The 14,786-nt window shown below is 42.0% G+C and overlaps 1 protein-coding gene across 11 annotated transcripts in view; it reads right to left on the bottom strand.

The window, feature by feature from the left end:
- WNK1 (WNK lysine deficient protein kinase 1) overlaps positions 1-14,786 on the bottom strand; it is a 104,815-nt gene that overhangs the window by 1,258 nt on the left and 88,771 nt on the right. For 6 of the 11 annotated variants that reach the window (XM_056340431.1, XM_056340434.1, XM_056340436.1 and 3 more), the window contains 8 exons: positions 14,033-14,119; positions 13,358-13,427; positions 11,775-11,854; positions 10,567-11,225; positions 9,401-9,603; positions 7,270-7,464; positions 5,912-6,004; positions 218-405 (listed from right to left, as the gene is read on the bottom strand). In XM_056340431.1, coding sequence (XP_056196406.1) covers positions 218-405; positions 5,912-6,004; positions 7,270-7,464; positions 9,401-9,603; positions 10,567-11,225; positions 11,775-11,854; positions 13,358-13,427; positions 14,033-14,119 — 1,575 coding nt within the window. Of the gene's footprint in view, positions 1-217; positions 406-1,451; positions 3,575-5,911; positions 6,005-7,269; positions 7,465-9,400; positions 9,604-10,566; positions 11,226-11,774; positions 11,855-13,260; positions 13,428-14,032; positions 14,120-14,786 lie in introns of those variants that run through there. The other 5 variants (XM_056340432.1, XM_056340438.1, XM_056340440.1 and 2 more) reach the window with 5 other exon arrangements.

Here is a 14,786-nt window from a genome sequence, read left to right as displayed (position 1 = left end):
ACAGGAACACACCTCATGGCCCTCTTTTAGCTATCCCCTTCCCCTCCCTGTACAGGATTGTACAGGTGAGACAATCCTGTACGTAAAAGGTAAGTAATTTTCTAGAGCAGTTGCCCAAGCTGCAGGGCAACTGCACCCCAGCTGTGATGGATACCCAGATGAGATGGCAGCGACACTGAAAGTTTCGTACCATCAGTGTTCACGGATTCCGCCTTACCTCATAGCTGCTATGTCCTTTGCCAACTTTCTTTCCAGACAGGTTCATGGCATCTCGGGCCCAGTTATCTACCAGCTTGTGCAGGTCATCTGTGAAAGTCCCTTTCCGGCTCGAGGCAATAGCAGGAGGCTGAGGCTGGGGCGCTTGGCTGTTCACTGTAGCCCCGACTGTATTAGTGCTGCTGGTCCCTACAAATAAAAAAACCAAGAATCAAAACTTCAGTTACAGATAACCTTTCCTCTAGTAGCTTTAATAATCATGGTAATGGTACATCAATAGAGAGCCAGTTAAATGCCATGCAGATTAATTCTAAGTTTCCTTCCAGGACAGACTGAAGTGGGAACTACAAGGACTCCTACAGGCATTTTCTCAGTTTAAGAGAATTTCACAGATACGTTTACTTTTCAAGAAGCGCTGCAAGTAGTCAACTTAAGAGGGGAATGGTGGCAGCCTACAGGCCTTTGTAGAAGAAAAAGGAGATTAGATTTCAGCGCTGGATGACAGTACAGTCGCTGTCATTCTCTCATCCTACACCTTTTAACTAGCAGCAACCACTACTGGCACAGGTCAGTTCCACCTTGGAGGACACACGCTGGATGCTGGATAAGGAGCACTACAATCAGCATTGCCAGCTGCTCTGTAGCAAATTATCTCCACTTTGTAAAATGAAGATAAAAATTAACGGAGATTATGCAAAAAAGCCACAGCGAGAAACAGCAACTGTTGTTTCCAATAGCTGCCATACTTAGGTTCTTGAGGGTAACCAGATGGGACTGTCTTCATCCACCAAACAGCCAGGATCAGCAGAGGAAGTCTGCACTGCATTAAATTTTGCTTTTTGCCTCTGAAAGCATTTTTTTTGCCATTATGTTCAGATTTCTTAAGTCAGAAGAACAAGCATTTCAGATGCAAACCACCAATACGGCTTCAAGAAGGTAGAAATGAGAGTAGCTCCTTAGACACGCTTTGACAAGTTTTTCTGTTTACTGGGTTGACTGCACAAACACAAAAAGCCCTTCACATAAATACCATGATCCAGTTCTACTAGAAAGCTCACTGAACATTATCCTGTAAGGGGGGGGGGGGAATATCTAGAAGCTTTGTTTTGGACAGCCTCACTATCCCATTCACACTTATGAACAAGCAACTGCACTCAAATTTCGGTTTTGCAGAGGCAGACCTCATAATATACAACTTCTTTGCAATACTGCTGAAAATTCAGGGTATTTGATAACAGGAATCAAAGTACCCTCATCTACAGATGTGGAAGTGAGAATTAACCACTAGGGCAGACTTCTTCTGAAGGACATGGTAAGGGCAGAATAAATTTACATTTTTCAAATCCATTTAGTACCAAACAAAACAACAAAATCAGTATCTGGCAACAGCAGTGCTGTCCCTGCACTCCTTGTAAGGACACATCCTCACCTAATTTTTTCCTCAAAGTTCCTCAAACATTTCTACTTGCTCACTCTAAGAATGCAACTGGGAAATCCAAGAAAACCTGAGTTTATGGTAGACATTTCTGAAGAAAACTCATTAGAATTGGAGCATCAAAAAAGCCAGAAATGAAAATCATCTCTCTATTGCAAAGGCCAAAGGACGGAGTCGCTGTCTCTTGCCCGACAGCTGCTTCATCTGTTCCGCTTTCCCTGGCTATCAGCCACACTCCTTGCAACCACTGTATCAAAGAGCGAACTGGCTCCAAACCCCTGCAGGAATGTTTCATATTGAGGAGTGAATTAGGAAGGTGACATACTTACTATGCAGGACAAATAAGCAAAGTGTTACTGCCTCTGGTGGCGCTGAGGAGGGAAGGATACGCATCCCTCCCACCAGTTCCAGCTCAAGCATGGAAGTGGCTCCCGGTCCGGGTGCCCACAGGTGGGGCAGCAGTTGTTACGAGCAGGCAGGTGCATGCAACCGTACACGTGAAATAAACGAGTACGGCTCCCTGACCAGAGCGTGCAGCTGCAGCACAGATGAAGAGTAATATGAACACGCTAAGGTGGCAAGGAAAATCTACAGTGAAATAACAAGAACCTCAAGCATGCATCATGTGGAAAAGGCTCAAGATACAATTGTTTAATAAGAGCAATGATGTGAAAGGTGAAATTGAAGACAAATGAGGCAAAAGCAAGAAAGGGGTGCTCAGGAGAGCTGCCAAAACCAGTAATCATCACATTCCACCGTAAGGATTCATGCAGGGATCGACACACTTGCTCTCATCCTCTTCACGATGGCCACTATCTGCTTTGGATATTTCACATTTCCATTTTCATCAGTAAAGCACAATGGATCCTGGACCTATGCTAGAGAGCTTCCTCAGGCCACGGAAAAGAGAGAATTGATCAAGGTATGAAATATCGTTTAGGAAAGTTTAAGTGTTTCAAAAAGGACTGGACTGGCTCAGGGTGGGAACCTCAGGGAGGTTGCAAGAGCTTTGTCCACAAATATGATTTTGTTAGTGAGCTCTTATCTTGGATCACAGACAGACCAGCCTACACCACAACAGGGAGCTCTGCAATTACCAAAGCTCCCATGTAATGTCATTTTAAAAAAATTATTTCTCAGGAATTTCACGTTTTAGCTCCAACATAGTTACCACCTGCAGAAACTGCCATCCAGAAGAGTCTGAAAAGGAAGTGCTTCAACTTGTAGCATTCAATGGAAACAACCCCCCCACATTCCTGCTTGGTCACAGCAGCCGTCCCCAGTTCTGCTCTGACATGAAGGATCTGAAGTGAAACAGGCTTCTCTCTCTCCAGCCCGCTACCCGTAATGCCTTCATTCTGCCCTTTTATTCCCCTCCCCCCCGCCCCATAAACCAGCAGTCAAAGACACCTGTAAAACAGTCTTGAGCAACATGAGCACACACAGGCTTTTCAAAACATCTCTCGCTTTGGGAGACACTGGAGATCTGACAGCTTGCTCTTAAAATGTCGAAGGAGTGTCCGCAATGGGATCCGGCACCGAGGTGCCAAGCCCCCTCAGATCTGTAAACGAACCAGCTGCTCAAAGGTCCAACTCTAGCACGTTACAGCGAGCAACTGACCTCGATGCTCAACTCGCTCTCGTTAGCGATGAGCCGAGTTCCACAGCGGAGGCGAGGTTCTGCCTGCCTCCACTCGCCTGCCAGAGCAATAGCCAAACTATTCGATATCCTAATGACTGAGCACACATTAGAGGGCATAACACAGACAGACAGATGCTGTGCTGGAGACAGAGTCAGGAAGGTAAGGCTTCAGTGACCAGAAAAAGCTGATGAATAACTTTACAATCAGGAATCGGAGATAACAGAAATAAGATAATTACTACAGAGCTGGTTGCAAGGACAGACTTTTTTCACCATCTTCCCTGAAGCACAAAGAGAGAGTAATTTGTTAAAGATAAGAGAAACAGTGAGAAATGTTTAGTATCAGGAAACGGTACAAAAAGCTTGGTGAGAAACAGAGGACACAGCATGGCAGGGCTCTTAGTCACTGCTAGGACACTCCAGGACAAACCCAAAGACTGCTCTGTGACAGTTTAACCAGTTGTACTTTCAGAAAGAGAAAAGGCCCAGCCTCCCACATTTCTTCTTCAGAATTTCCACGCCATAGTGAAGAATGTCAGGAGATATTACTGTCACAACTGGCTGTTATTGCAAAAGGAAAAGTACATCTTCCATTTTTGTCAGGACATAGGGAGCATTTTACACTATCAAAGTTCAAACAGTTTACAACAGGAGAGATGTATTCGATAGGTCAAGTGCTTTTAGTTTGTCACCTTATTTTCTCAATCCATGGAATAGTTCAGACATTCCCCGCCAAGCTGTACCACTCTGTTTCTCCAGCTGCACAGTTAAAAGCATCAATTACTGCACTGTTTCCTCAACGCCACTGGTTCTAACCCAGCGCCTTCTCCGGTTGTCACTCTCCACAACAGTCTGCAATAACATTTCAAGGACAAGACTCCAGGAAGCAAGCAACCTGCCGTAAGCCAAGTGCCAGGCCAAGCTGTGCCATGCCAAGGATTACCTGCTTTTACAGGACAGCTACAACACACTTGTCAAAAGGAATCCAGTTCCCCTAGCTCCAGTCCCATAAGCAAGAGGTATACATGCCAAAGTACTCTTAGCCAGATGATGGTCAATTTGCAGCAAGCCAAGGCCTTATAAGTAAATGATGCTCTCATATATTCAGTTCATTGTCGATTCTAGACACAGAATGGCTGTTCTTTATATTCCCTAGCCCCAAAAAGGACAGACAAGACTAAAGATTATCTCTAAGTTTGCTTTAGTAAGAATTTAACTGCTTCCAAGAAAGAAGCCATAATTCCTGAGACTGCAAATGTCCATTAGTGCATATCTGCACATTAATATACTAGCAAAAACATTTAAAGCTGCTCAATTTGAAAAATTAAATGCCATTAGCACTTATATTCCCCAAATCCAATGAAGTGAGATGGAGGTATCATTGCAAAACAGAACAGCCAGGCAAGAATTTCCCCTCCCTCCAACTCATTCCCTCTCCCAGAGGATGGAGCTGATTGCATTGCAGCTGTCTCTGCAGAAGGGCCAGGCCCAGTTCCCGCACACAACTCTGGCTCAGCTGAGCTATGGCCAACTGTAGTGAGACAGATGCTACAGATGTGTGGTACTGTCATGCAGTGCAGTGACTGAAGGTGTCTTTACAGCGCTTACAGCTTTCATGTATCAAAGACATTCCAGAGGGTGGGAAACAAATGTCAGGACATTTAAAGGGTCCAGCCTGCAGAAGCAGCATGGGAGATGTTGCAGCACTCCTAATAAAAAGCATCACATCAGCAGCCTCAGCTCAAGCGTATCATTACTTCAATCACATCAGAAGTTTGAGGCTCTCTCGTAAGTCTGGCCTAGCGTAAGTACAAACGAAAGGATTTTGACAAGAACTGCAAAGGTAACTCACGAGGGTTGAGAGAATGTCTAAAGATGTCTATCTACCACCTTTATAGCTATTTGTTGCACATTTAGTAGATCTCCAATTCACAGTATAAAATTCAAAAAGCGGGCCCATTAGTAGGTAAGGATCTTTTGAGTTTGCCTGAGAATATGATTTTAAAACCCTCAACACTTTATTCTTTAGCTATTGGCTAATGAACATACTGACTGCCTACATCAACAGTGGCATCAATGCTCTGCACCGTAACCAGCACTAGTGCTGAGAACATGCAATACCAAATCAAACCTGCGCAGCAAGCATACTGCTGGAGGAAGTGAGCGTACTCCCTCCCATCAGTTGCAGTAGCATCTAAAGGAGAAATTTGGAAAACAAAAGTCTTCCTCACTGTTCCACTAGAAAGACTACTTTTCTTCCAAGTCTCATGTGCAGTAACATATGCTGAAGCATAATTACTAAGGCAGGCCAAAAGAAAATGCTCTCCCCGGTTTCTATCATTTCACTGAACTGTCGTGAAGGTTTCCACCAAAAGCTTAAAGAAAATGAGTGCTTGTTATTATGAGTTTAAGAACAGAGAAACCTAACATGAGAACCCAAACTTCTAAAGGCGTGCTAAGAGCAGCTCAGCTGAGCCATGGGACTGGAGGGAATACAAGGTGGTAGATGAGAATGGGCTGCATGAAACAGATCCAAGCAGCAGAAAAAAAAAAAAACAAAAAACAAACAAAAAGACGAAACAAAAAACAGACAAGGAAGGAGTAAAGGTGTTACACACAAAGAGCCAAGCAGGGCGTACTCAGAAATCGGGTCCTCCTGCCACCAGGCTTGAACGTCACTCTCTCAGATGCACAGTTAAACTTCGCACAGCCTGTGAGAAAACAAAAACGGGAAGAACAGAGAAAGGAGAGGAAGAGGGACAGAACACCACTACAAGATGTTAGAAACTTGAGGTTGGAAGGGTGAAATGCATTAACATGACACACAAGAATAAGCCTCAAAGTGTGGACCGAAGAGTATGTAGACAACATACGGAGTGAAGAGACTCCCTCTAACACCTCCAGACTTTAGGCCAAGTTTGCAGCGTTACTCTTCAGTACATAACCCAACAATAAGGTTGCAATCAAAATAAGAAAGCCAAATGCTGGCAAAACTACCCAATTATAAAACTGTACTGCACAACTCTAGATACAGGCAGATTATTCAAGAAGCTCCAAAATACTTTAAACAGTTCATTAAAAAAAACTGCATAGAAAATTCTTAAACATTTGTTCCCATTTTCTGTCTGTACTTCTCAAGTTTCAGCAAAATCATGCATCAGAGTTGATGCATTCAATCAGACTACGGCAAAATTTCTCAAAAAGTTGTTCAAGGGGGAAAAGAAAACCTAGAACAGCCAAATTCAGAGAAATAAAGGAATCCAGCTATCACCCCCTTAATGACTGGAAGCAAAGAAGTGCTCCCTATCAAATGATCACAGCTGTGTAAGTATCTGATTAAGATACTAACTAGTAACAAGCAATCCACAACCTGAGTAATGAGTAAATGAAAAATTGATTATTCCTACCTTTCCATCCTCCCACACTACCTGTTCCTTCCAAGGATAATTCTTTAACTCACAATTGCAGAGCAAGAGCCTTTTTGACCTTTTATTGTTAAAAATTCCATTGGCAGAAACAGCCAAAGCAGTCTGGAAGCCTAAACAGACATTTCCTACCATTTCAATTATGTGATAACATTGATCAAAGCTGGTCTGCCCCTTCCTTAGTCCCGCTTCACATTTCCACCCCCCATTCTCACCTGCCTCCTCACCCTTTCAGCCAATACCTTTCCCCCAGCTCCGCAGAACACTGCTTGCCACACCATACTGCACTCTCTTGTATTCTCCTTGGTGCTTTCATCACAGCAGACAGGGCCATGCGCTGTATGTTCATTACTTCAACAACCTCACGCTTCACTTATGTGAGAAGGAAGAAACCTCAGTTCAGAGAACACCCTTATCAGCCTCCGCACATAGGCTCAAGACTACCAATCTACTCCACGCTGTGCATTAAAAATCAAGTGTCATCAAGTTGATTATTTGCTCATCAGTAACAAAAGCGCAAGACTCAACACTAATTCCACTTGAAGTCTTACCTTGGCCTGGTGCCGAAAGGCTTGGTACCGAAAGGGCACCATCACTGGTAAAGGCAGAGTAGAGATTTTCGCTGGAAGGTGAAGGTTTGAGGGGCTGTAACAAATGGTTCTGCCCAGTCTCTGGCACACTACCAGGAGGATGAAGTGTCTGCTGTGGGGGCAAGACTGACGGCGCACTCTGAGCTGACAGATTGCCTAAAAGAAGAAGGAAGGCAAAAAGCTGTTCAGTGTTTCCGTTCCCCAACCTCATTTTCAAAGCTTCTGTCATTGCTCCCAAGGGACAGGAGAAAAAACAGGAAGTTTGACTGGAACGTTTACTAGGGGGGGAAGTCACTACCAGGTAACTCAAATGATCAGTTTAGCTATCACACTAGTGATTCAGAAAAAAGTGCTGGGGGTGGGGATGTTACCAAAATGTCGGAATGAAGAACTTATCGACACCAATGTGATGTAGATAAGCAGACACTTCTTTATTAACGGCCGGGTGCGTGAGCGAGTCCTCTCACGATTAACGCACGCCAGGTCTCAAAATCAGATTCCATATATAGAACTTATTCATACATATTCATTAAATATTCATGCATAATCATAATGTTTCCCGTAAATCATTAACATACTCTCCTCCTATATCCGATTCTGCGCAGTAAAGCTTAGAAAGGTCTAGAAATGGGTCTGGGGTACGATTTGGGTAGGTGGTGTATGAGTCGGTGGTCGCGACCTCCCCCTGCCGGAATTACCTTTTACTAAAGTTCACAATTTCTTGGCAGGTAAGTACAAGCTGTTCCAGTCGACTCTCCCCAGTTTCCATTAATCTCATACTCTGACATTTCAATACACCTCTACATACAGAAGACTGGTCAAATACAAAGAAACCTTTCAAACCCTAAAGTTACTACTTAAGTTTTAACAATGGTTCTAGCCCCTTCTTCTAGCCTTGGTACAGGATGTACAAAAGATCTCATAACAGCTTTTACTGTGCAGCTATAAGTTTCATTTAAAATATTTCTTATCCTTCTATATTTTAAGTTTATAAAATGATTTTATAAAATCAATTAATCAATCAAATAAAGTCAATCAATCTTAACTTATTAACGAATCTATAACAGGGAGGGGACGATACCATCCTCTGGTCAAGCATGACAACCCAAGGAAGGGGGGAGGCGCCAAGGGGAGGGAACTACTCCTAGTTTCTGAGAAAGCAGTAAGACTATAAATATTCTTATTTACTTAAGTTTTAAGGCAACTCTGTGCTAGCTTACTGACACATAGCTCCCATACCATATAACTAATCAAAAGTGAGCAGCCAGTGTGACTGGACACAGAAAATACAGCATGACATGGAATTACCAAAGTGAACGTGCAGGTAGCAGTTAACAAGTTCGTCTGCTCGCAGTGCTGGCCCTCCAGTACTCTTTACTCAATGCTACAGGATGTGAGACATCTACAATTACCCAGCAAGCATCTGACATCCATGTCATTCAAAGTGTCAACAGTACTATTTATTTTTTAGTTCTGTTTATAATAAAAGTGGTTTTACTAAGACAGGAAGCCTTGACAATTGAAACTGTTTCTCAGTTTCTAAGCACCAAAAAACCTGCAACTCCATTTAAACAAACAAAACCAAAATCACTATTTGAACATCCATCAACTGTGACTAAGTTTCTGAAGTGTAAGGACTAGTAAGATCATGCTTCAGTGCTACTAAAGTAGAAAAAATATCTCTGAAGATGATTGACGTTATCAGCCCCATTCTTTAAAATCAGTTTCACGAGGCAACAAAAGCAATTTATCTTTTAAAAAAATAAACCAAAGTTTTCCTCCATACTGTAAACTTACGCTTTTTTTCCTGGTCAGAATTCTATAATTAATTGTCTAAAAAAATACAAATCACAACTCTAAAACTGCTCTTACAGAGCAACGTGACAGCATCTTTCAGTAGATCGCAAAAGTCACAAGCAAGACCACCAAACAGCAAAAGCAATTTCAATGATCTCGTAATCCGGGCAGCAGAGGAGTGGGGGAGAACACACATACCCCCTCCCAAAGACAAGACAGACACAGGCATAGATCTAAGAATGAGATATGGTACCTTGTCGGTTTCATCCACTCAAAAAATTGAAGAAAGTCTCACCTGATAGCTGAGGGCTTTTATTTCCCTGGGAGCTGCTACGACTGGACTTGCTGCTTTTTCCTTTAGTAGGTCGCCTCCTCCTCCCCGACAGGGGTGCAGCTGGGGGGATAATTACAGCAGGCGGCGCCTTTCCCAATTTCATGTATAGTGACTCAATCTCCTGCTTCTGGCGACTCTGCAGCTCCTGGATCTCTTTAAGGTGCCTAAGAAGGTACGAAGGAGTGTGATTTACCAAAATCCTATGTATATACATGCATGCATACAATCCCTCCCCTCCAGTCAAGCTCGCCCAGCTTCTTTGGTCAAATTCTCATTAACATTTAAGAAAGGAGGATACAAATCTTTTCCACAAATAACCACTGAACACATGGCAGAACACGTGCCATCTTCCACCGTGCACTAACCCTGGCTAGAATTCCAACACAAAGTTCCCAATGTTGTAATCATAAAACCCAGGGTAAATGGAAGTACAAACAAGAGCATACCCCTACTGTAGAAGATCAAATCATTCAGCTCTAAAATGCTACGGGAATAGCTAGATTATTCATTTTGAGATGTACGGCCTTGGAGACTTCTATATTTGTATTGCCTTAGGGGTGTGGTATTTTTTTCCAGAACACTTGCATACACAAGATTTTAAATTGCCAGCTACCCTAAAAAAAGTTCAACTTTCAGTATAAATAAATTAATAGGTCAGATTGCTTGACTTCCAAAATTTTTTTCTAAGTCAACAAGAATTCTTCAGGACAAGGGGAACCATTAGAAATGCCAGAAATGCATATTAGAAATGCAGTTGTGTGTTATTTTCAAATGAGACACCACTGTTCCCACTAAATACTAAGCTTCAGTGATATGCACAGGCTTCTATACATCTGCACTCTTACCCACATTACAGCAACCAATCTACATATAAACACACACAACAAGGTTACAGGTCAGAAAACTAAACTCAGCAAACCCGTATATACCTTTTTTGTTGTAATTGTGTACTACTTTCCCACTAAACCTTTCTCCCACATAAACACTGACAATGGGTCCTGACACTTAGCAAAGGCTGTCTTTTTAAAAGAAGTTTACTTTCGTTCTTTGTCAAAAGTACAGAAGAAATTCGTGTTAATCCCCTTACGCACATTTCATACGTGGCCACACAATGAAAAAAGCCTTACTTCTCCCGTAACCGACGGAGTTCCAATTTCAAGTCTTCATCTTCAATATCCGACTCGTTGTCACTGCTCATGTAGGAGGAGTTGAATGAGTTGCTAAGGCTCTGAACAGGGAGGCTGATCTTCGACCCCAGAAGCTGGAGCGAGTCTGGGCTCCCTGAGCCATCATCCAAATCCTTAGCCATCCCACTTAAGAAGGCGGCCTCTGGTTCAGAGGACGGACCATTCATGTGTGGGGACTGCCTTGACTCCAACTCTTTCTTCGGAGCTGCAGCTGAAGAAGCAACTTGTTCCAAGCCCACAGACAGAGGAAGAGTCATTGGCTCTTTCTCTGCACAGCTGACCTCGTCCTGAGTCTTTGACACTGAAAAGCGCCCCACTTGATCCGTTGTTGTTGTTACCTGAAAGCGCCCAACCTTAGTAGGCTGACCAACATCTACTGGCAACTGCAGCACTGGAACTGTCTGAGGAATGCCATCTACTGCATCCAAAGAAGAGTCAGCAACGGCCTCGCTTTTCCGACTGCCAACCTGCTTTACCAGTGTACTCTCTGGGCTACTGCCAGAAAGAGATGAAGAATCAGTGGAGGTGGTTTCAAATTGCACTGGCTTAGTTTCAGGTTTGTCACCCTCTTTTAGCACATCATCCACTGCCACGGATACCTAGAATAGAAATGTAATCATGCAGGCTTTCTTAGCTCTTCCTTAACATGATGCTTTTTTTTACCTTTGTAGTAAGATGCATCTGAGAGGGGAAAATAACTTGTTTCCTTGGTATCCCACAAAGCAAACTACTATTTCCCTCCAAGTAAACACATTGCCACACAAAGTAGTACTTTAAGCGATCTGGAGGATTAACTCCAAGAAACACAGCAGATTCAGGGGGGATTTCCTCCACAAACAGTTCATGACACAGCGAACATCCCAGCATTGTTAGCCCAAAAGCAACTAACATTAAGGACCAAAGCCAACGGCTACATAGCTGAGGCCTGACACGATGGAATGCTGTATTCACAATTCCAGACCTGCATAATCTAGTGCAATCTCTGCCCTGAATAAAAACAGCATCTGCACAAAGCACTGCATTCACAAGCTCAACACGGACATTTTCTTCCAACAGGAAAGCCCCCCATGAGGCTTGCTGAGCTGGGACTACACAGGAACTGCTCCAAGATCCTCTATCAACAACCAAATTAGTTTAACATCTCCTACCTGAAACCGTCCCATCTTAAGCACACCAGCTCCTGCTGTTGTAGCCATAGCACTGCTCTCTCCACCACATGATGCTGAAGCTAAGGAGAAGGAGATTAAGAAGAAAGTGAGCAATACATTTGAACTCCAACAATTTCTTTTTATCTACTTCAAACTCAGCTATCAGTTAACTCCTAGCAGGCCTTTGGATTCATGGAACCTGACCTCTTTTTTTCAACTGTACCATATAGACTATCAAAGAGCAATGTTAAAATGAAGTATTTTTGTATCAAGTTTCCCTCCATGGTATACTTGCTAAAAGCATACTTTCAGATAGCAGTAAAAAAGCACACCGATTTCAAACAGGGATGTGAAATAGCCAAAGGATAAAAACAGAACCAAAATTCATCTAAGAAAATATTTATTCTAACTCAATACTCATATTGACTACCTAAGTTTCACACATGCTAGGGACGATTTACTAACAGAAAAATCTAAGTTGAAGAAATGTTACAAACCACATTTACTCAAAGCAGTCTCTCTGAAGCTTTCAGAGCTGGATTACTAGGTGTCAGCTCCTAATTTTGTTGCTGTATGCACTGGCGGTATAAGGTTACAAAGCTGAGAAATAATATTATATTTTTAAATCAGTTCTATTGGACAGCTTGCTGTGTGTATTAAACAACTTCCCAGTTTACTCTCACCTTCTAAACTTTAGCAGGCAAAACCCAACTGATTTCCTAGCACACAGATGAGTTCTACAGTATAGTTCACTAACAATATACCAAAATGGAAGTATTTTATTTTCCCACTGCTTTTATTAGCTTTTGACGGTTTGTCACCGAACTTCACAGGCACATGCAAGTTAAATAATGTTTACTAGATAGTTCAGAAATCATTTTAGTACCACAAACAATTTCTTTTAAAAAGAATGGAAGGGTTTTTTTTTTAAATTAAAATAACTAGGGGAAATACTAACAGGAAAGTCTCAGACTATTTTGCAAGTTGTGGGGTTCCCCCATCCCCCCAACAATTGAACTCATTTAGATCTGAACGTCATGAATCATTCAGACTTCAACTGCTGATCACCCAAGTCAACCTTCAGTTTTCTAAAGTAGCCAAGAAGGGAGCCTGATTTCCCTACTGCCTTTCTTAAATTTTTAGTAGTTTAACCTTCATTTATCCATTTAAATTGAAAGGAAACACTCTTACATTAGTAAGATGTATTCCTACATATAGAACACAGCGCAATGACACAAGATGAAAAGTCTTACTGTTGCTGCCAAGATCGTAGAAAACAGTTCCTTCAAAATCCTGAAGCTGTACCTCAGCTGCATACTGGAAATTCTTTGCAAGTCTTAATTTAGCATTTTGGAGAGCTTTACATCCTAAAGGAGTTACTGTAATATGCATATGTCATTCCCCTCCCCTGGTCTGCAGTGGAAAATTTCAGTCTAGTTACTAAGCACTAATACAATCCCTAAGGAATTGTCATTGTATGACTTACTAAAGAAAGGCTATATCCTTTGAAGTTGCTAGTCTGTTCGATGTTGGATTATATCGCCATGCTGAGAAACCATCTAAAATAATCGAGGCTGTCTTACCATCCTTCAGAGACTGCGGTGCTGAAGACACCAGCCCGGTAACCGTTGTAGATGCAACTGAGGGCACAGACTAAAGGTTCACAGGTGAAAACAAAACAAAATGAAAAGAATCAGTGGTTTGATTGAATGCCAACAAATCCACTATACTGCACAATACATAGCCTTTTATTTTCACCAGGGTCAAAGTATGACCGTGAGAAGACAAATGCAAGTTTTGAACCTCCAAAACAAGCATCATCACCAAGAGATTTTATACGCCTTACAACCCCCAAGGCTATCCCCATTTCGTATCAAAGTTTACTATTATAGTCTTTAAAAATTTCAGATCCACACTTTAAACATTCCCCTCTTAAATTAAGACTGACATACCACATACTGCTTGTTTAGTGCTCTTTCCCCTTATTCCATACTCACTTCTAGTTTGGTGACATCACCAGGAAAGCTGGATTAAGAACTAATACCCAAAGACATGATCTACTGCACCACACAGATTTTTCTTATTTTGGTTGACTCAGTCCCACAAACTGGAAGGTGACTTCATTTTTTTGGGAAAAAAAAAAAAAAAAAAGCCTGAAGATTTGTGTAATGATATTTAAGGTAGCGACCTAAGAGCACAACCTTGAGAAAACACTGAAGTTTTTCATGACTACTAAACTGCCAACATTGCAAACATACACAGGCAGGAGCAGATGTCACTGGAACGGTCTCTGGACTAAGGGTTCTTCTCAGCTTAGCATCCAGATCTTCCAGTGGCTGTTGGGACTGAGAAAGGAAAGAGTAAACAGCTGTCCCAGCTCAGTAGAAATACATCACATTTGAGAAACAGCCAGATTTAATACTAAAATTTAAAGCAGCCAGTACAGCTCCCCTATTTCTACTAAGTTCTCTTCCTACATGTTTACGTTTAACATGTATAGCATAGTTAAGACTGGAAGCAAATTTAAGAAACATATTTGGTAAAAAACAGAAAAGAAGCATTAACTGGAACTTCTGTTTTTCCTGAAGTTAGCATGAAGTACAAATTTCCACTTAAGAACTGAGCAAAGATGCTGCAAGCCTCCAAATTCCACATTTTTTATTTGGAGGATAATCCATAACACGAATGACCTCCATTATCTAAAATCTTGAAGAAAGTGAAGGGGGGGGGGGGGGAGGGAATCACAGAAAAATTAAAAAAATATGCCTATAATTTCAAACGCAAACATGGATAAAGCAAGACTGAGGATAACAATTTTTAAAACAACAATCAAACAAAACCCTCAAAGGAGCTATCTGGATGGACTGACTTGAAGAGGAAGAAGGGAGAGGGGCAGAAACTCTCACAAGTACGTTTATGACTTATATTTCAGCTGTTTGTGTTGGCATCTAAGACATTTTGCAAGCTTGGCCAATTGAATTGGGGAAAAGAAGAATTACCTAAAAATGTCTT

Source organism: Falco biarmicus, chromosome 5 (genome assembly GCF_023638135.1).
Source record: "Falco biarmicus isolate bFalBia1 chromosome 5, bFalBia1.pri, whole genome shotgun sequence".
NCBI lineage: Eukaryota > Metazoa > Chordata > Aves > Falconiformes > Falconidae > Falco > Falco biarmicus.
This window is presented reverse-complemented; position numbering and strand designations above follow the sequence as displayed.